The 22,614-nt window shown below is 44.6% G+C and overlaps 1 protein-coding gene across 5 annotated transcripts in view; it reads right to left on the bottom strand.

Annotated features, from left to right (window-relative positions):
* SPATA7 (spermatogenesis associated 7) overlaps positions 1–18,239 on the bottom strand; it is an 87,109-nt gene extending 68,870 nt beyond the window's left edge. For all 5 annotated transcript variants that reach the window (XM_032774216.1, XM_032774219.1, XM_032774218.1 and 2 more), the window contains exon 1: positions 18,101–18,239. In XM_032774216.1, coding sequence (XP_032630107.1) covers positions 18,101–18,140 — 40 coding nt within the window. In that variant the 5' untranslated portion in view covers positions 18,141–18,239. The remainder of the gene's footprint in view (positions 1–18,100) is intronic.
* Between the last annotated feature and the right edge of the window lie 4,375 nt (positions 18,240–22,614).

Raw genomic sequence — 22,614 nt, 5'->3', positions numbered from 1 at the left:
GCGCTGCATCTTGCAGCGCTCAGGGGGGTGTTTTTTCACACCCCAGTTGCAGCGCTGTAAAGTGCCAGTGTAGCCATGGCCTTAGTCTATAAGGTGCCACAGGATTCTCTGCTGCCTTTACAGATCCAGACTAACACGGCTATCCCTCTGATACTTGACATTAATGCCATATGCACTAGTAAATAATACATTGCTGCTTCTATTTGATACTCCCCTGTTTACCTATTCAAAGGTTTAATTCGCTCCCTTAGCCTGCACAGTGCACTCAGAAATTATGTACAGATGATAATCCAAAATGATCCCAACATTCTTTCCTGAATGTCTGATTTCCAAAATACAGTCCACCATCCCATGTCTGACCACACTCTTTGTTCCTACATGTATATATGACCTTATATTTGGCTGTATTAAAATGCAAATTTGTTCAAGTGAGGTTACCATGCAACCCAGATCTCTCTATATAACTTACCTGTCCCCACAATTATTATTTGCCATTCCACCAATTATTATTCCACCTGAAAACCTTACCAGAAATGATTTTATATTTCCTTCCACAACATGGATAAAGATATTGAATGGCACTGGGCCAAGAACAGATCCCAGTGGGATCTCTCCAGAGACACCCTCGCTGGATGATTCCCATCTACAATTACATTTTGATCCATCATCATCTACCAGCTGTCAAAATCCTTTCCTTCTACCTCCTGTATGAAAGAGAGATTACAGAATTCTAACAGACCAACCCAACCTCTTCTCAAGCATCTTGCACAGGACCTCACAAACCTAGGGCTGAGCCTTCACATTCCCAATCCCAAGGTCTTCAATCGGACTACTTGCATGAATAAAGTGGAAAGAATTTGGCCCTGAATCTGTTTTTGAGAAGGAATGCTGAAGGGACAGAGTAACCTATACCTGATTACTACAATAATTATAATATATAATAATGTCAGAATTTCAAACTCAGGCCCTATAATAGGATTTATAAATTGTCCACAAAATTCTGTATTGGCCTGAAACTTGGGCCATGTCTGTATCAATAGAGCTGTGCCCTTGTAAGAGCGCTTGTATAGCTGCATAATGCTGAGGGGAGAGAGTTCTCCCGTCAACAAAATAAAACCAGCTCAATGAGTGGCGGTAGCTATGTAGGCATGAGACACTCTCCCACTGACATGGTGCAGTGTACAAGAGCGCTTATGCTGGCAACATTTATGTTGCCCAGAGGGGGTGTTTTTTCACACCCCTGAGAGACAAAAGCTTTATCAATGTAAGTGGTAGTGTAGGAATGGCCTTAGTAAGTAAGATGTTAGCCCAGGAGTTTACCATTTCCACTTATACTAGCATGATGATATCACTTTATTATTTAGAAAAACATGGGGTACATGCATGGAAGAAATCTGCAAGGTTTTGTGGTTTCCTGAGGGATTATTCAACTCCTACATACCATTTTGGAGTCATTCACTTTAAGAGCCAGCTAGATGCAATGACAGATTTGAAAAAGCTCAATTTCATTTGAAAATTAGGTATTGGGCTTGTTTGTGGCTGCCATATGGGATGCAAACTGAAAAGAGCCTGTACGTACTTTTGAAGCTACAAAAACTATTTTTTAAAATCATAAAGGCAAAATTGAGCACATAGTGGTCTTAACTATGATTTTTTCTGTTTATGCAAACTGAATTCAAGCATACTGGACCAAGTTCTGGTCTCAGTGAAGTCAATGACAAAACTCCCATTGACTTTGATGGGACAAAGATTTGATCATTAATCTGACTTTAATGCAGTTAACTTTATAATTTAATATGAGATGAGCGGTGTTTGCTGGATGAGAGTTCTTGTAATTTCCTAGACTTTTTGAAAAGAACATATTAAATTCCAAAAAAAATTCAATAATATGCATTTAAAATGAAATTCCAATTTTGCTGTGTTTGAATTTTGCATGTAATCAACTACATTTGGGTGTAAAATTGGAATGTTATGAAAGTGACATGCTTCCTACAACAGATATTAGTGTCTGCCATAGGTACGATGGGGTAACGCTATACAGTCCATTAACTAAATATGTACTATTAATAGGCAGGCTGAATTACATGCAGGAAGCTCTTCTTTAAGGTCTACTATTAATGCCCAACAGTGTGCCAGTTTTCTCAGTGCTCCAGGACAAATAACCTACAAACACATTGCATAAACAATGTAAACTGAAAGACATTTATGTTTTACAGTTAAAAAAAATCCCAAACAAAAAGCAAAATAACACTATCCAAAAAAACCCTGATTGATTGATTAGAAAGTAATGTAATGAATGAAATAATCTTGTGTTAAACTGACTCAAACCAAAGGACACCAAAAGCAAATCTTGAAAAAATTCATTACAATTTTTTTCCTAATTAAAAGTTTCAGTTTGCTGACTGGGGAAGTTATGGATGAAGCACTGTTGCTCTTGCTTTGTGACAATTGCAGAAAGTGCTGCTGTGTCAATCAGTGGTTTATTTATTAACGGAAACTAAATAGGAAAAAATAAATTAGTTTAAAAGGTAACTGAATCTGAATGCTCAGAAAAGTTCAGTGGGTAGCTGTGTTCTATGTTTAAAGCAGTGGATCTAAGCATCTTAGGCTATGTCTACACTGGCAAGTTTTGGCGCCACAAGTTATACCACTTTTATTAAAACGCTGGAATTAATGAACAGCTGTTGCATGACCACACTGTGCTCCTTGTGATGCTGGGACGCATCCACATTAGCAGCTCTCATACTGAAAAAGACAGCAGTGTATTGTGGTAGATATCCCACTGTGTACCTGTCTGCAGGGTGCTATGGGAAGGGCTTTCAATGCCTCATGCAGCAGGCACAGTGTCACATGATGCAGGTTTCCCAATTCCATTGTCCCATGGGCATCCTACTACATTGCCAGCTGCTTTTCAACTGAAGTGTGTATGTGTGGGGAGGGGGACTGTGCGTGACAGGTAGTGTGTGTGTGTGTATATGAAGCGGGGGAGAGAGACAGTGTGTTCTGGGGGACGAAGAGTGTGTCAGCATGCTGTCTTGTAAGTTCAGACAGCGGTAGGAAACAGTCCTGAGGCAGGGGGAAACATTGACATCAGCCCTGGTCTCCCTCCCTGGGGTCTCTGCACAGGAATCTCTCTCTCTCTCTCTCTCTCACACACACATACACCACAGACACCTGCCTCTGTTTTTAACAGCATGAGCATTTCACATTAGTGGTTTGGTTTGCTTTTAGTCCTGGAGCAGATCAGCACAGCACACAATGGTTGTCTGAAACGGTGCTCTGAAAGGGAGGGGCACATGTCTCCAAGGCAGCTAAATTCAAAACAATGAGCAGAGCAGTTACCTAAGGCATTATGGGACAGCTCCAGAGGCCAATTACAGCACAGAAAGCAATCAAGTGTCTACATTGGCAATATAGAGTGCTGGAGCCTCTGCACAAACAGCCTTACGACTCTCGTTGAGATGGGTTTTTTCAGCACTGCAACCGAGGAGTTTCTGCACACAAAGTGGCTTGGCAGTGTGTACACGTCTGCAGTTTGAGTGCAAAAAGCTGCTTTACTGTGCAGAAACTTGCCAGTGTAACTTGCTTATCAGCATTTGGGGAGAGGAGGCCGTCCAGTCCCAGCTGCACGCCAGCTGCAGGAATTTGGATACCTACAGACAGATTTCACGATGCATGACAGAAAGGGGCTATGACTGGGACACACTGCAGTGCACGGTCAAAGTTAAGGAGCTGCGGAATGCCTACCAAAAGGCATGGGAGGCAAACCACTGCTCTCAGTGCTGTGCCCACGAGCTGCTGGTTCTACAAAGAACTGGATGCGATACTTGGTGGCGACCCCACCTCCACTGCGAAGGCCAGCGTGGATACTTCTGAGGCTCACGTGCCAGTCGAGAGTGGACTGCGCCAGGAAGAGGAAATCTTGGAAGAGGATGTGGAGGAGGAGGGGGACCCAGAGGCAGAGGACAACTAGGAGGTCAGAGATGCATGCAGCCACGAGCTCTTCTCTACCCTGGAGGAGGCTAGCCAGTCACAGCTGTCAGAGCTTGGTGAAGCACAAACAAGAGAGGAGGTCCCTGGAAAGTGGCTTTGATTTTGGGAATCACTGAAGCGAGTTGATGGGGGCAGGAGGGTTGTAGAAAGCAGGCTTGTGTCTGAATGATGCGTGTACCCAGGACCGGCTCTAGCCATTTTGCCGTCCCAAGCACGGCGGCATGCTGCGGGGGGCGCTCTGCCGCTCGCCAGCCCTGCGGCTCCGGTGGACCTCCCGCAGGCATCCCTGCGGAGGGTCCGCTGGTCCTGCGGGTGGGAGGTCCACTGGAGCTGCCTGCTGCCCTCCTGGTAACTGGGAGAGCACCCCTCTGGGCTTGCTGCCCCAAGCACGCGCTTGGCGCGCTGGGGCCTGGAGCCGGCCCTGCATGTACCACCGCATGCCTAGTCTGAGTGGTGGAACAGGCTGTTGATTGACTCCCTCACTTCACGGGACTCTGCCTCAGAGATCTCCACGAAACTCTAACGGAGATACTGGGGAATTCGCTGCTGCAGGTTTTTTGGCAGAGCTGCTTTGTTTCTTGCCCCATTAAGGGTAACTTTCCCGCACCACTCTGCCATCACTGTGGGCAGGGGGACGGACACCATTGCTGCACAGAGGTGAGCCGCATAAGGGCCAGGGTGGAAACCATAGTCTTGGAGAAGACCGTCCCTTGATTCCCTGCTCACTCTCAGCAGCGAGATATCCTCCATAATGATCACATCCTGTGGAAAATGTGGAGACAGTAATGATTATAAGGCCCCTCCTACAGTGCTGACTCTCCCCAAGAGCCACATGCCCAGTGTACAGTACGGTCTTGGAACACTGATTTCTCCTGCCCCTGTGGTTACTCACAATTTTTGGGGTCTTGTGGCTCATATGTGCTTGCCTGAGATCAGCCAGTTAGTGACAGGTATCTGAATAGTGTGTTGCATTTTGGCTTCAGAGAGATGACCTTGGAAGCTCAGCCTCCCTCTTTGTTATTGCCAGCTGAATGACTGCGCAGAATTAGAAGGCAGCTACGAAGAACTAAAGAGGACTTTCTGCATGATGTCATGATGCACTTTGTGGCTGAAAAACAAGAATTGAAGGAGTGGCGGGACAGTGAGAAGAGGGACCAAAAGGAGAACGCGGCACACCAGAACGAAGCCACGAAGTGGCTCTTAAACATTAGGGAGCACCAAGCGGACATACTCCAGGCGCTACTAGCACTGCAAACCAAGCAGCTCTGTGTCCGCCCTCCCCCGCAGTTGCTGTCGCAAAACTCTTTCCAATGCGCCTCCCTGACACCACCAACACTCTCCTATCAACCTCCTGGCTGCAGTCTGTACCCACGACATTCCACTCCTCTCCTGTCACTGTCCAGCACTGAGGACTCCCAGTACCCACTGCACTCAGCACCCATCCCTCTGCAATTAGGCCCTGCTGAAGTACAGTACCTGCTGCACTGTACTCCAAAGGACAAGATTTCATACGATACCTGGACAGAGCCAAATCTTTAACCATCCCAGGACCTGCCCCTCCTCCTAGGACCCTCTCTTCCCCCATTCCCCATAGTGCTGATGTGTTTTTCTGTTTGTCTCCCTCCTCCAGTTGTTGCTTTTTAATAAAAGAATTATTTTGGTTTGAAAGCAATCTTTATTCCATTAACTGAAAGCAAACAGATCCCTTCAAAGCAACAGGCAATTTTCTTAAACCTTCACAGTGCATCACATGCACTAATCTTAATCATCTCCTAGTATTACAAGCACTGCACTCTCGAGCATAGCAACAAATATTAGTGACTTTCAGCTTAAAATTGCTGCCTCGAGGCATCCCTGATCCTTAGGGCCCTGGGCTGCGCCCCTCTAATAGCCTAGTCTCTGGTTGTTCAAATTCAGTCTCCAGACACTGAGCCTCAGCGGTCCAGCCCTGAGTGAAGCTTTCACCCTTCCCTTCACAAATATTATGGAGCATACAGCATGCAACTATAAGAATAGGAATATTGTAATTAGCCAGGTCCAGCCTCCCATATAAGCAGCGCCAGCGGGACTTTAAATGGCCAAAAGCACACACAGCTGTCATTCTGTACTTGCTCAGCCTGTTGTTGAATCATTCCTTGCTGCTGTCAAGGTTCCCGGTGTATGTCTTCATAAGCCATGGCATTAAGGGGTAGGCAGGATCTCCCAGGATCATAATGGACATTTCAACTTCCCCTACGGTGATCTTCTGGTCTGGGAAGAAAGTCCCTGCTTGCAGCTTCCTGAACAGGTCAGTGTTCTGAAAGATGCGTGTGTCATGCACTTTTCCCGACCAGCCTGCATTAATGTCTATGAAATGCCCACAGTGATCCACAAGTGCCTGGAGAACCATAGAGAAATACCCCTTCCGATTAATGTACTCGGTGGCTAGGTGGTCTGGTGCCAGAACTGGAATGTGTGTACCATCTATCGCCCCCTCCCCAGTTAGGGAAGCCCATCTGTGCAAAGACATCCACAATGTCACGCACATTGCCCAGAGTCCAACAGTCGATTTTCCCACTCTGAACTGTTTAGTGATCAATCGGTAGCAGTCTGGAGTAGCCAGCTTTCATAGTCCAATCGCCACGCACTTCTCCAATGACAGGGCAGTTCTCATTCTCATATCCCTGTGCCGCAGGGCTGGGGCGAGCTCATCAAACAGTCCCATGAATGTGGCTTTCCTCATCCGAAAGTTCTGCAGCCCAGACATATATGATGATGTGATGCCACCACTCAGTGCTTGTTTCCTGAGCCCAAAAGCAGCATTCCACTGTGGTCAGCACCTCCATGAACGCCACAAGCAATCTCGTGTCATAGCTACTACACGTGGCGAGATCAATGTCAAACTCCTCTTGCCTTTGTGGTTTAAGGAATAACTCCACTGCCACTCGTGATGTGCTATTGAGAGCAAGCAGCATATTGGTCAACAGTGTGGGATCCATTCCTGCAGATCGAAGAGCCAGAGCACACAGTATTCAAACTGTTGAAAGAGGGTGCCAAATGCGGATGGAAGCACAGAGGATTGCTGAGATGTGAAGCAAGGCATCATGGGGCATTGGGACAGGACCCAAGACGCCCCGGGACTCCCTCTGCCTTCCCACAACTCTTAGCGGCAGAAGAGGAAGAGATGCTCTGTGGGATAGGTGCCCAGAGTGCACCGCTCCGAAAAATGCTGCAAGTGTCGCAAGCAGGAAGATGCTATTACTCAGGCAGCTGACAGTGTGAACACACAACAGCAGTTTCCCTTCAGTGCTCTCTGAGTGGTGCTGTAACTGCCAGCGATGTAACTCTGCCAGTATAGACATAGCTTCAGGGACAAAAGCATCAGTAAATCATAATCATTCTTTTGACTGCTCTACAGGACTGGCACTACTACCTCAATGTGTAGGAGGACCAGGGTGGAAAAAATCAATGATTTAAAAAAAAAAAAAATAAATAAAAAAAAATCAGATTTTTTTAATTTAAATCAGTTTTTTTTGATAAAATGCTTTTGGGGGGAAAAACCTATCTAATGATAGTTTTAATTAAGATACATTATGGCTCAAAGATATCTCATCATGGAATAGGGATTATAAATGCTAACTACTATAGTATGAGACAATATATTCATGTAATGTTTATGAAAAGTTTTGTAAATGAGTTCCAATAGTTCATGGATTGGGAACCAAACTTATGGAGTTCCAGGGCTTCTGTATAGATTATTTAGGTTAATTTTTCTACCTACCCAATGGGACTCAGTGCTCAGTCTAGAAGATACCATCAGAGATGCTTAGTTTTGCAGTTCTCAAACTGTGGATTTCTGTCTCCAGAGGTAACATTCTTGTTAACAACAAAAATGTTTTTAGATGGATAGATAGATAGAAAGATGTGAAAAATAACAGACCTCAACTTTATTGTCCCTCTGCAAATTTGTATACACAGCATCAATCCCTTACCTCTCTCTAAAAGTGCAAAGTTTCAAAAAGTTCAATGAATAGAAGATTGTTGGGGGCAGAATAAATCTGGACAAGAAGAAGAAGTCTGGAGATAAATGTGGAAGCGAGGGACATAAGCTTGTATTGTTAAAATATTATATGTTTGCAGTTGAAGAAAAAAATCCAGAATACTTAACGTTGTTGTTTTAGTTAAATAAAACAATTTAAATGTCTGTCTGGTGATGTTCTCCTCCTAATACAGCATGGCAAAAAAATCCTCCAAATATTAATATTAATAATTAACCTGTTGAATTGGAGATAGTTCACCTCCCAATGACTTCATAAATATCTGCTTCCATTACCTTTGGTAAATGAAATAACCAAATACTCATTCATTTTCTGATATAGCTGTAAAACTAATTTGAAAAATTTTCAAAATAAATCAGTGTTTAAAAACGTATAACGTGTACCTTCTAAAAATGAAACCTACATCTATCTCTGAGTTGTGAAGAATATGTACTAAGGTTATAACCAACAAGAATGCACTTTTATGTAGAAATGCATGATTAAATCAAGTCTTCCTGACTAGTGATTTAAATCAGATCCACCCTGAGGAGCACTAAGGGCTGGTCTACAATGGAAACTTACATTGGCACAGCCACGTCTCTCATGGATGTGGGAAAGCCATATCTCAGAAACATAGCTATGCCGACCTAACTCCCGATGCAGATAGTGCTAAGTCATTAGGAAGAACCCCTCCCATAGCTGTAGTGAGGAGTCTATACCGTAGCATTTTCAGTTTAGACATAGCCTAATACTTTAGCAGCTTCTTTACATTACAGTCGCTATAGTGGCACAGCTACAGCGCTGCAGCTGTGCCACTGTAGCATGTAGTGTAGTCCTGATCTACACTAGAAAATTAGGTCAGCATAACTACATCACTCAAGAGTGTGAAAAATCCACACCCCTGAGCAACACAGTTAAGCCGACATAAGTCCCTGTGTAGACAGCTCTAGGTCAACAAAAGAATTCTTATGTCAATCCAGCTACTGCTTTTCAGGTCATGTCTACACTAGCAAGCTTACAATGGCACAGCTGTGCCTATGCAGTACGTCAGTAGTTTTCTTGATTCCACTAAAAGATATTACCTCGGCCACCTTGTCTCCCTAGTAGTTTCTTTGAAATTCAATGGAACTACTCATATACTTCACTTATTCAAATGCTTAAAATTAAATACACTCAAGTGTTTTGCTGAATAGAAGCCTAAGGTATACTTGCCCCCAAAATGGGAAACTCTCCTGGCTATGTCTAAAGTGTGCCTTTATCTTTCAAACATTACTTCTAAGCCTCTGACTGCTTTTTCCCTTTAGACATCACGAATGTATTATTCTTCCACTTGCCTGACCGGTCAATGAACATTTTGGGGCAATTTTGATTTCTGAAAAACTCAGACTAGTCCTAGGATATGATAGTCCTGCTCCAGTTTAAAACCTATTTGTTAGCAAAGTGTTATACAGAGAAATACACAAGCAGCACAGGTGGTCATATTTGCATGTAAATACTCAGAATGCCCTTCCAGCTCATAGTTAGATCAGAGTAGTGTCAGTATCTACGCTGAGGGAAGAAACTGAAAGGGCTGGTGTTGCTTGTGAATAAAAGAAGTATTTATGTTTGATACACTTTGAAGCCCATTCAAATTACAGAAATATCATAGCAACATCCTTGTGGTAATTAAATGATGACTTCTGTGTTGCTGTAACAGAACAACATCACATTTGTGCGTCATTGATAAGCAATAAGCCTACAATTTTATTACTGTTCAGTAATGTGCCAAGCAAAGGCAGTGGAAGATAAAGAACCAAATGTAGACGACTAGCTTTAAATAATAAAGCTGGTTTGGATAGTTATGTTCCTTATATGGCCATAAAAAACACGAATCTGTGACTAACCTAACTGGCTTCTGGGATCAGTACAGTAAATAACTGTTGAGTTTAATTCTGTATCTGGAATTTTAAAAAGTGAACCATGTTCTTTTCAAATTAATCTCAGGTGTAAAAAGAACCCAATACCCTGTATTTCAACAACAATATTTTACATTTTTATAGGGCAAGGTGCCATACCCTTGTCTGAACTGTGCCAAGACATTCCATCACATAGGGTCCTGAAGAATTCCACACCACTAAATAACATAACATAACCTAAGGCAATGACTATTTTAAAGCTTGATCTCTGCCCAAAATTCACATTGACATGAACAGAAGTCCCATATGATATATGGAATAAGTGTAAAATTGTATTTAAAATATAATGGTCTAATTCTTCCATACTTGTAATGTATTTTACACTCACACTAGCAGGAGTAACTCATGCAAATACCACTGCACAGATGGAAGACTAGATCTTACAGACTATTAGGGTACGTCTACACTGCACGATTATTTCGAATTTGCTTAAACCGATATTACAAAACAGATCTAATAAAATCGGTTTAGCGCGTCCACAGTGGGATCACAAAATCGACTGTTTGCGTCCATGGTCCAAAGCTACCATCGATTTCAGGAGCGGTGCACTGTGGGTAGCTGTTCCTCAGCTATCCCATAGTTCCCACTTCCGGGTTGAAGCCACAGTGCCTGATGGGGCAGAAAAACATTGGCCCCGGGTGGTGCTGGGTACAGCCTCACCCCTCCCTTTGTGAAGCACAGAAACCCTTGGCGCCTTTTTTCCCGGAGTGCATTGAGCAAAACGCCAGCACAGCAATCATGGACCTGAGATCACAAACGGTATCCTGACCGTTGTCCAACACCTCGCGTACTCTCTGCCAAGCAGCATTCAGTACAACAGAGGGTGACATTTACAGTATCAAGTAATTATTTTTTTACTTTCTTTCACGTGCTTGGGGGGGGGAAGAGACTGACGACTGTTCCGTGAACCACGCAAGACACCGTGTATTAAGCTACAGACATTGGGCGTCAGCCAAGAATGCAAATGGTTTTCAATGACTGCTGTGGAGACTGGTAGCTGTAGTCCTCATTACCCCCTCCCTCCAGAGCATCCGTTTGAGTCTCTGGCTGTTAATTCCCGTTGAGTACTACAAATGGCAGCTCAGTCTCACCCGACGTCTTCTTGGGAAAACTAATTTGCTCCTGCTGAGCGGCTGAGTAATAACATGCTGGGTCGACTGCACCAGCCCGACTCATGATGTATCCGGAGTTTATTTTCAAACGCCTTTGGCATTTCCTGTTCTAACGAGCTCTTGATAAAACAGATTGTTCTCACCATACAGCGACAGATCTAGTGTCTCCCGTAAGTCAACAGGAGCTACTTTTGCATTTGAACTTGCATCGCCACACCGTGTCGACAGAGCGTGGACACTGGAAAGGCAGGAAATGTCATCAAAGCCGGTGCTTTCCGTACCAGGCACTCGCATTGCGAACAGTTTCGAGATTGGGCCAGAGCGGGGTCAAGTGTGACACTGTGGGATACTCTAGGATGCCAATAATGTCGATTTCCGTCCCACACGAACACCTTAATCCGAGTTCATCACTTTCCGAATTTAGCGCTACTCCTTTCGTCTGGAGGAGTTCAGAAATCGATTTAAGGAGCCGTTTAACTCGATATTAATGACGACGTCGTGTGAACGGGTACAGCGTTAAATCGGTATATCGGCCATTAAACCGATTTAAATTCGCAGTGTAGACCTGGCCTTAGTCTCAGTTGAAGCTCTGGACAACCAGAAACCCACAGAATCCTTATGGGCCCACAGAAAAAATATTTTGAGAACCAATAGTAAGAGATGGAGCATTTGGGAAGGAAGTGAGCCTGTAAGTGGATCTTCTTTATATTGAGTGAGTAATCTGCAGGTAAAACAGTTTGAGAATACCTTATAGAGAATTTAATACTAAAAATCTTGGGCACAGATAGTATTTTTCTGCGCCGAATTTCATTTTTCTAAGCACTATTAAAACTCACATTAAAACTGTGGTTTTGATGGCAAAACAATGTCTAAAGAGAAATCATCTTGTCAGCGTCACCACAGATGTGAACTGACACCACTGATAATGTAATGCCATCCCTGTTGACTTAAACTTACTTGTATATCACTATGGCACTTCAACATGGTGCTGAATAGCGTAGCAGCCATGGATTAGTACTACCCTCATTATACAATTGTCGCAAGAGATAGCTAGGAAATTAGCACATACTGTTGTTGTTTTAGACCTAAAAATATCCTGAGCATTTTAAAAACAGCTAGGGCCTGATCCTGCAATCACAGATGTGTTTAACTTTACTCCTTTGTTTTGTCCCATATATGCCAATGGGACCATTCTCAGAAGTAAAGTTACACATGTGCATACATGTTTGCAGGATCAGGACACAACAGATTAAATCCATACAAAGAATAATTTTAAAATCTCTAAAGCCTTTTATTTTTAAATTATAACTTGTCCAAAAACCTTAAAGCCAAGAACATTGAATCAGAATCCAAATTATATTTTTATTTCCACCATAAACTATTAATAACAATTTTAGGTAAAAATAAAATTATGTTGATTTCAAATACCCTGAGAGTCTGAACCCTGAAAACTGTGGTTATTAGTGAGAAACTCAAATCTTTACCATATTAGCACTTGATACCATTAAAAACACACATGTGCATTTATTATTATTATAAAGCAGACCTCCTAAGGCCCTGATCCTGCAAAGACTTATGTGCATACTTAACTTTATGTACTGATGTAGTCCCTTTGCAGTCAACGGAACTAATCACAGTGAATAGAGTTAAGCACATGCATAATGCTTCATTTCATTAGCTGCTTATATGCATTACAATCACTAGGGTTTCTGTTTTGCAATCTGATCCATGTGGACCTTTGTGCCATTTAAAAAAAATGGAAAATGTGATTGAAAAGCTAAAAAAATTGACAAAGGAACTCAGGGAAAAGTATAGTATTATCTGAAACTACTTTTAACTTCTGTTTTGATACTGATTGGAATTCAACCTGGCAAAATCCCTTCAACATGCTTCAGCTCCATGAAATCATGTTAGGGTGTGGTATGCTGGAGTTCTCTGCCTATGGGCCTGTGCCACGGGATCAGGGTGGAGCAAGGCATACTGGTAGCCTTCTCCCCAGGGGGCTTTCCTCTGGGATTACGGTGGAGTGGTACATTCTGGGAGCTCTCCCCCCAGGGAGTTGCCCCATGGGATCAGGATTGAGTGACGCATGCTGACAGCTCTCCTCTTATGGGTGGAGTGATGCATGCTGGGATTGGGTGGAGTGATGCATGCTGGGAGCTAAGGGAGACAGAGAGGTACACAGACAAGACTTTCCAAGACACAGAGCCGTCCCACTGTCTGACAGCCTCTGTGCTATTAACAAGGATGCTAGCCTCGGGAAAGAGAACATCAAACTGAACTGGATGGCAACAATCCCTCAGTTGGGACCCTTCTGCCACTGAAGATATCATCTAGCACTGAGTATACCCCTCCAGAGGAGGGGACACCAGTTATTAGGAAGAGACAAATAATAGTAATGGGGGATTCAATTATTAGAAATATAAATAGTTGGGTTGGTGAATTCCCTGCCGGATGTGAAGGTGGCAGATCTCTCAAGACAGCTAGAGAGACTTACGTGCATTGCTGGGGAAGAGCTGGTGATTGTGGTACACGTAGGTACCAATGACATAAGGAAATGAAGGAGAGAGGTCCTGAAGGCCAAATTTAGACTGCGAGGTAAGAGATTAAAGTCCAGGACCTTCATATCATTCTCTGAAATGCTTCCAGTTGCACATGCAGGGCCATTCTGACAGGCAGAACTGAAGGTCTCAGCACATGGATGAGATAATGGTGTAGGGAGGAGCATTTTAGTAACTGGGCAACCTTTTAGTAGGGTGACCATAAGTCCCATTTTGGACGGGACAGTCCCTTTTTGGACGTGACAGCCCGTTTTTTAAGCCCTGTCTCAGCTGTCCCAACTTTTTTTCCCCCCAAAGGAGGCATTTGTCCCATTTGCTCTTGCTGACTTAATCAGTTGGCAAGAGCAAATGGGACAAATGACCATTTTGGTCAAAAAAGTTGGATGTGGTGTGGAGGGGTGAATGGGGATGGGGCTGGGTGGGGGAAAGCGGCATTCCAGCATGTGGACCCCCTACAGGGTTCCAGCAACTGGGCAACAGCCTGGCTCAGGGTAGGGGCAGGGTTCCAACTGGCAACAGCAAGGGGCTGGGGGGCAGCCTTGGGTGAGTGGCTGGGGATGTGCTGTTTTTGCTTTGAAAAATATGGTCACCATAACTTTTGGGAAAAGAGGAACCTATACAGGAGGATGGGCTCCACCTAAACCAAAATGGAATCAGACTGCTGGCATGTAAAATTAAAAAGGTTGTAAAGAAGTTTTTAAACTTAAGGCTGGGGTGAAGCCAATAAGTGTGGGGACCACATGGTTTGGACAGAGACATCCCCTAGGGGAGGATTTATTTATGGGGATTCTCTATATCCTAATAAAAAGGAGAGGACAGAAGGTGACAAAGTACAGGTCGGAGCTGAAGAGAAACAGTCAAATGAAAAAAAGTCTCTTACAGTTACATCACATGAAGGCAGACAACTAAATATTAACAAATTTTATAAGTGCTTGTATACGAATGCTGGACGTCTAAATACTAAGATGGGTGAATTTGAGTGCTTGATATTAAATGAGGATATTGCTATAATAAGAATCACAAAAACTTGGTGGAATGATGATAATCAATGAGACATGGTAATACCAGGATACAAAATATATAGGAATGACAGAGTGGGTCGTGCTGGTGAGGGAGTGGAACAATAAAAGAATGAAAGCATAGAGTCAAATACAATAAAAATCTTAAATTAATCACACAGTGCCACAGAATCTCAATGGGTAGGAACTGCATGCTTGAATAATTAGAGTATAGCAATAGGAATATACTATCAGCCTCCTGACCAGGATGGTGATGGTGACTGTGAAATGCTCAGGGAGATTAGAGAGGCTATTCACTGGGTACGTCACCTTAGGATGATATGCAGAGATAAAAATTCTAGATGCCATGAATGACTGCTCCTTGGAGCAGTTAGTACTAGAACCCACAAGGGGAGAGGCAATTCTTGATTTAGTCCTACACGGCACACAGGATCTGGTCCAAGAGGTGAATATTCCAGAACTGCTCAGTAACAGTGATCATAATGACAGGTTTCAGAGTAGCAGCCATGTTACTCTGTATCCGCAAAAAGAACAGGAGTACTTGTGGCACCTCAGAGACTAACAAATTTATTTCAGCATAAGCTTTCGTAGGCTACAGCTCATTTCATAATGTAATTAAATTTAACATCCTTGTTGGAGGGGAAAAGAATCAACCAAAGAATTCTACCACAGTTGCATTTAACTTCAAAAAGGGGAACTACACAAAAATAAGGAAGCTAATAAAATGGAAATTAGAAGGAACAGTCACAAGAGTGAAATGCCTGCAAGTTGCATGGAAACTTTCTAAAAACTCCACAATAAGGCTCAGATTAATGTATACCCCAAATAATAAAAAAAAGAGGACCAAGAAAATGCCACAACGGCAAAACAACAGAGTAAAAAAGGTGATGAAAGGAGAAAAGACATCCTTTAAATATTGGAAATCAAATTCTCAGGAAAAGAAAAAGGACCATAAACTCTGGCAAGCTAAGTGTAAAAGTATAATTAGGCAGGCCAAAAAAGAATTTGAAGAGCAACTAGCAAAAGACAAACAAATTGCTGTTAGTTTTTCTAGGTACTTCAGATGCAGGAGGCCTGCCAAAAAAATCAGAGGGGCCACTGGATGACTGAGGTGCTAAGGAAAAGTTATAGAAAAGCTAAATGAAATCTTTGCATCAGTTTTTATTGCATAGAGCATGAGGGAAATTCTCATACTTGAGTCATTATTTTTAGGTGACAAATCTGAGGAGTTGTCCCAGATTGAGGTATCCATAGAGGAGGTTTTGCAACAAACTGATAAATTAAACAGTAATAAGTTTCCAAGACCAGATGTTCTGAAGGAACTCAAATATGAAATTGCAGAATTATCAACTGTGATATGTAACCTATCACTTAAATCAGATTCTGTACTAAATGACTGGAGGATAGCTAATGTAATGCCAATTTTTCAAAAATGGTCCAGAGGTGATCCTGGTAATTACAGACTGGTAAGTCTAATTTCTGTACCAGACAGTGTTTGAAACTATAGTAAAGAACAGAATTAACAGAAACATAGATGAACGTGATTTGCTGGAGAAGAATCCAAACAGCCTTTGTAAAAGGAAATCATGCTTCATGAACCTACTAGAATTAGGGGGAGGGACACAAACATGTGGACAAGTGTGATTGAGTGGATATAGTGTACCTGAACTTTGAGAAAGCTTTTGACAAGATCCGTCACCTAAGACTCCTAAGCAAAGTAAGTTGTCATGGGATAAGAGGCAAGGTCCTCTTACAGACCAGTAACTGGTTAAAAGACAGGAAGCAAAGGGTAGAAATAAACGGACAGTTTTCAAAATGAAGAGACATAAACAGCAGGGAGATCTGTACTGGGACCAATGCTATTCAACATATTAATAAATGATCTGGAAAAAGAGGTATATATCTCTGGCCATATATCTCTCGCCAAGGTGGAACATGAAGTCAGATAGCTGGGCTCACTCAGCCATTTTGTGACTGGGGACTCCCTGCCATACCCAGGGTTCCACTTCCAAACTTGGTGTTCCTTACTCCACCCTCTCCCAACCCCCACACAAAGTGGCTACCCCTCCCCTTCCAAAACATCCTTTACTCTTTGTATGCCTTCGGTCAGATGACACTCCCCATACTCCCCTACTAATGAGCGTTTACTGTAAACTGAAAATATCATAATGTCACTATATAAATCCGTGGTATGCCAACACCTTGAATACTGCATGCAGAGCTGGTCACCTCTACACAAAAAGATAGATTAGAATAGGAAAAGGTAGAGAGAAGGGCAACAAAAATTATTAGGGGTATAGAACAGTTTCATCTTAGGAGAGATTATAAAGACTGGGACTGTTCAGACTGGACAAGAGGCAACTAAAATGGAGGCTATGATAGAAGTATCATAACGATAAATCATGAATGGTGTGGAGAAAGTGAATAAGGAAATGCTATTGTCCCCTTCACAAAACACAGGAACCAGGGGTCACCCAATGAAATTAATAGGCAGCAGTTTAAAAACAAACAACAAGGAAGCAAAGCTTCACACAACACACAGTCAATCTGTGGAACTCATTGCCAGTGGATGTTGTGGAGCCCAGAAGTATAACTGGGTTCAAAAAAGAATAAGGTTATGTCTACACTACCACAGTAAGTTGACCTACGCTACGCAACTTCAGCTACGTGAATAATGTAGCTGGAATTGACGTACCTTAGGTCGACTCTCCCATCAACTTACCTTACTCTTCTCGTTGGGAGTAGAGTACAGGGGTCAACTGGAGAGTGATCTGTTGTCGATTTGGCGGGTCTTCACTAGACTCGCTAAATTGACTGCTGGTGGATCAATCTCAGAGAGTCGATCCCAGTTGTAGCGTAGATGTAGCCTTAGATAAATTCATGGAGCCTATTAGCCAAAATGATCAAGGACACAACCCCATGCTTTGTGTTTCATTAAGCCTCTGACTGCCAGAAGCTGGGACTGAAAGATGGGATGGATCATTTGATGATTACCTTGTTCTATTCATTCCCTCTGAACCATATGGCATTGGCCATTGTGAGAAGCCAGGACACTGGATTAGATGGATCATTGGTTGAACATAGTATGGGTGTTCTTATGGGCTACCCCCTGGATCAGGATGGAGCGATGCATGCTGGGAGCTCTCCCCCCAGGGGCCTGCCCCCCAGGGTCAGGGTGGAGCGATGCATGCTGGGAGCTCTCCCCCCAGGGCCCTGCCCCCGGGGATCAGGGTGGAGCGATGCATGCTAGGAGCTCTCCCCATCGGAGCAGGTAGAGCAATAGCTGCTGGGAGCGACCGGTCTCCCGCGCCCCCAGCCAGTGACTAACAGCTCCGTGCGGAAGGTGTTGCTGCAGCCGAGGTCGCCCCCGCCCAGTTTCGCCCTCGGCGAGTCCCTGCAGGCCCACCCCGTCCCTCCGCCGGGGGGCGCCAGGCCCCGCGCTACCTGGGCTCCTCCTTTTGCCGCTCTCCATCCTCACTCCCATGCTCCTGGCCTGGCCCCAGGCTCCTCTCCCTGAGCCGCGGCCCAGCCCCTCCTCTCAGCTCCGGAGTAACGGCGGCCCCTCCCCCCTAGCCGGGGCGGGGCCGCTCTGGCTGCATGCAGGGTTGCTATGGCCACGGACCCGGTCACGTCGCCGGGAGTGTTACGTCCCGAGGCCCGGCAGCCCCGGGGAGGAGGAGGCCAGTGAGGGGCGGAGGAAGAGGGAGGCTAAAGGCGGAGAAGGGCGTGGGCGGGGGGGTGCGAGGAGTTAGGGAGGGGAGGGGAGGGGGGAGGGGAGAGGTTAGGGTGGGGGGATTGAGAAGGGAGGGGGAAGGTGATGGTGGGGGATGGACAAGGGAGAGGAGAGGGCGGAGGGATGGAGAAGGGAAGGGGAGGAGAGGGCAGGGAGGACAGAGAAGGGGGAGGAGAGGGCAGGGAGGACAGAGAAGGGGGAGGAGAGGGCAGAGGGGATGGAGAAGGGAGGGGGAGGAGAGGGCAGGAGGGATGGAGAAGGGAGGGGAGAGGAGAAGGCAGGGGGATGGAGAGGGGAGAGGAGAGGGCAGGGGGATGGAGAAGGGAGGGGAGAGGAGAGGGCAGGGGGACGGAGAAGGGTGGGGAGAGGAGAGGGCAGGGGGAACAGAGAAGGGAGAGGAGATGGCTGGGGGATGGAGAAGGGAGGGGAGAGGAGAGGGTAAGGGTAAAGAGGATGGAGAAAGTGCAGCCCACCAAGGCATGACCATGGAGGGGGCTGTGTGAGGCATTGTCTGGTACAGCACCTGTCATCTTCCCTACCAAAGTCCCGTCTGGCCCTGTTTGGGGCTGCCTGACCCATCTCTGGGCTCTAGCTAGGAGCCACAATAGGCCGTGACAATGGGTAATTTAGTAGGTAGTGGCCCTATCCAAAAGGTGTAGCTCTGTGTGTGCTTGGGGGTGGGGGTCCTCTTGGCCGTGGGCTACGTTACTCCTTTGCAGATTCCTAGAACAATAACATTAACAAATGAAGGATCACCTCTCACCCATGGTAGCAGAAGTATTTTTTAGCATGTTTGTTACAGTAGTGAATGAGAACTAACCAAGATGGGACCCCATTGGGCTAAAACACTGCTGGTAGGAGGTGCCGTGTTGATGGTCCTGGGGACTGACATCCAGTGCACAGATCAGGTGCAGCGTGGGCAGTGGCAGTGCAAGCTTCACCCATGCTGCTATTCCAGGGAGCCCCAGTCCTTATCAGGAGCATCACCCTCTAGAGAATGAATAGGTAAGTGAATCTTCAGTCTATGAAGGCCCTGATCTTGCAGTGTCTTAACCACCAACGAAGCCTGACTTCAATGAGAGATGAGGATACACAACACTATGTTCTAGTTCAGAGGTCCCCAAATTTTGGGGTGCACCCCCCTAGGGGTGTGTGGAGGAACATCCAGGGGCGGGGCCCAGGCCAGCCCCCACAGAGAGGAGGGGAGGGAGCACCACCCCAGCTCTGCTCTGGTCCCACTCCCAGTTGTGTCTGCTACTCCCAGCCCTGTACCTGACCCTGTCCCCAGCCTTGGTGCAGCTCCTCACTCAGCGGGAGCCTGGCTGCCAGCCCCCACCAGCACGGCCTGGTGGGACAGCTCTGCTCCTGGCCCCATGCTATCCTCAGCCACTGGCCGCAGCCCTGTTCCCAGCCTGGACGCTGGGAACGGAGCTGCACCTGGCCTGGCTGCTGGTCCACACCGCAGCCTGGCTGTGGCTCTGGCTCCACTCCCACCCCCAGCCTTGGCCCTTTGCTGCGACCGCACTCCCGGTCCCAGACCCACCCCCAGCTGTGGCCCCAGCCTTGGCCCCCTTACTCCTGTCCGCATGCCCTCCTACTCCCCGAGAGCCGCATCCCTGCTCCCAGTCTAACTCCAGCAGGGTGGGGAGGGTGCTGATGGGGTAAGAGTGGGCATGACTCTCAAAGGTTTGGGGGCCGCTCCTGTAGTTCAAATATGAATTATTTTAGGGGAGTTCTGTGGCCTCTGTTATCAGGAGCTCTGACTACTAGATGCTAATAGTGATCTTTTTGTCTTTAGAATCTAATCAGCCCTCAGATTGTTTACTTCTGTGCTGAGACTATCAAAAATGGGAGCAATTATATCTTCTGTGGTAGTGTTTTTGTAATGTGGAAAGTAGTCCCCTGGAGACTGGCCACCCATACATAAAAGTCCATTGTGAAAGCTCTGATTTTTTTATGAGAACTCTAACAGTGAACTGGAGAACACTGAATCACAGCTGCCCAGATGTTTTTTTAGTAAAGGTTTTAAAAGGCAGTAGCGCTTTACCTTTATTAGCAAAAGGATAATTTGTAAGCCATAATTTGTAAACAGCTGCACACATCTATGACCCAATGTAAATAATAATAAAAAGGACTATTTTATTATTAATCTCAGTAGTACAGTGGGAGGCGGGACTACTTTTTGTTTTCTTTCTCCATCAGTGTCAAAACACCAGCATGACAGAATAATTAAAAACTGTACCAATTTGGGACTCTAACTGTCTGTATGCTTAAATTAATCCTGTTCTTACAGTGCTGGCCTAAAAGAGATTTCTAATAATCTCACCTATATGGAGTATTGAAAAAGGTGATATTTTAAAAAGGGGAAGTTTTTTTAATCACTCATAGTACAGTAGCTATAGCAGCACCATTGCTCTATGGCCACTACTGCTAACCTTGCCTTGCGAGGTTCCCCTCCCCTGGCGGGAAGGTTTGGCTGGTTGATCTCTCTCATCATGAATCTACTCACCATGTCTCCACCGTTTCTCCTGTCTGCCCTTCCCTGCTACCTTGGATGAAACTCCTGCAGAGCACAGCTTCCCTTCCCTCCTCCCTTCATGCCTTGTTTCTGTTGCCCTTCAGTCCCGATCCATCTCAGGAAAGGTTAGGAGGTTCCCCAGTATGGCTGAGCTGGAAGTGGAACTACAGTATTTGGGAGGAAAAGCTGTTCTAGCTGACATCTGCATGTGCTATTTAACTTTCAACCCACCCAGAGGAGCAATCAGTTGAGCTAGTTATGAATTTACAGATATGAGCTGTAAACCACTGGTTTACTAGCTAATACTACAACAGATGTTTACACATGTGCTGAAGACCTAAGGATGGATTAAAATTCTAGTCTCATAGGTAAGAAATAACTGACAGGGCATTATTTGCTAAATGATCCCCCATCTGTAGAGGGCCATGAAATTACTCTGAAAAAATCAGGAATATTTAGAGTGATTAATGCTATAATAGCTGTGAGTTTTGCTTCTTCCCTACCTTAATGTGTTTCATTAAAACCATTCGTATCTGAATATGAGATGTCAAAGAGAAATGGAAGGTAAAGAAACATTCATTACAATGTGATCATTTTGTCTGCAAGTAATTCCTTCCCTTCATGCAAAAAGATAATTTGATTATGGGTAAAATATATGGTTTGCTGCCTTTCTGGCATCCCTGGAGAAATGTCTGAATAAACCTGGAACAGTTCAAACTTGTTACAAAAACAATGAAATAGTATTTACAGGGGCTCTGTTCTTACTGCTGACTCAGACAAAACTCCTATTAACTTATAGGGACATGGAAATTGCCATGCTGATTGGACTAATGGTCTATCTAGTCCAATATTCTATCTGACAATTCCCAGCATTAAATACTAGAGAGGAAGGAAGAGAACTATAAATAATTTGCCCTTGGGCAAAGTTTCTTCCTAACCTCCATCAGTTAGTGGTTGGCTTATGTCTTGAAATATTAATATTTATATCCTGTTCAACACTTTTAGTTCCTCTATTTTAACACTGGATATTCTTGTTAGCTGTATAAACAGCAGATCCTTTTTGGAAATTTGATATCTTGTAGCAATAAATTCTCCAGACTAATTGTACATTGTGTAAAAAAATTATTTCCTTTGATCAATTTAAAATTCACTTTGGGACCCTTCAGGTCCTGGGATTGTCAGTCGGTCTGTGTATCTTGGTTTTCCTAAAGTGCCTCTCGTCATGGTATCTATCACATGTATGAATCATGATGTTACAACTATCCTGTTTTTTGTCACGGCCAAATCGTCTCTTGAGTTTTGGGGAAATTCCTTTATGTGCACAGAGCATCAGTTTTGTTTTACATGTTACGTTTCTTCTGGCTGTGAGAGCAGCAATCCTCTTAGTTCCTCATGACACACCCTGAACCTACAGGAGCTCTTACACAGTGGAAAAAGTGAAATGAATGCTCAATTACATGTTAAATGGTAACTAGGATTTTCAAAGGAGCCAAAGAGAGTTAGGTGCCCAAATCCCATTGAATTTTAATGGAATTTGGATGCCCAGCTGCCTTAAGTATCAGAGGGGTAGCCGTGTTAGTCTGGATCTGTAAAAGCAGCAGAAAATCCTGTGGCACCTTATAGACTAACAGACGTTTTGGAGCGTGAGCTTTCGTGGGTGAATACCCACTTCGTCAGATGCAGCTGCGTATTCACCCACGAAAGCTC

This window comes from Chelonoidis abingdonii, chromosome 4 (genome assembly GCF_003597395.2).
Source record: "Chelonoidis abingdonii isolate Lonesome George chromosome 4, CheloAbing_2.0, whole genome shotgun sequence".
Taxonomy (NCBI): domain Eukaryota; kingdom Metazoa; phylum Chordata; order Testudines; family Testudinidae; genus Chelonoidis; species Chelonoidis abingdonii.
The sequence above is the reverse complement of the archived record's forward strand: the minus strand, read 5'-3'. Positions and strand labels throughout refer to the sequence as shown.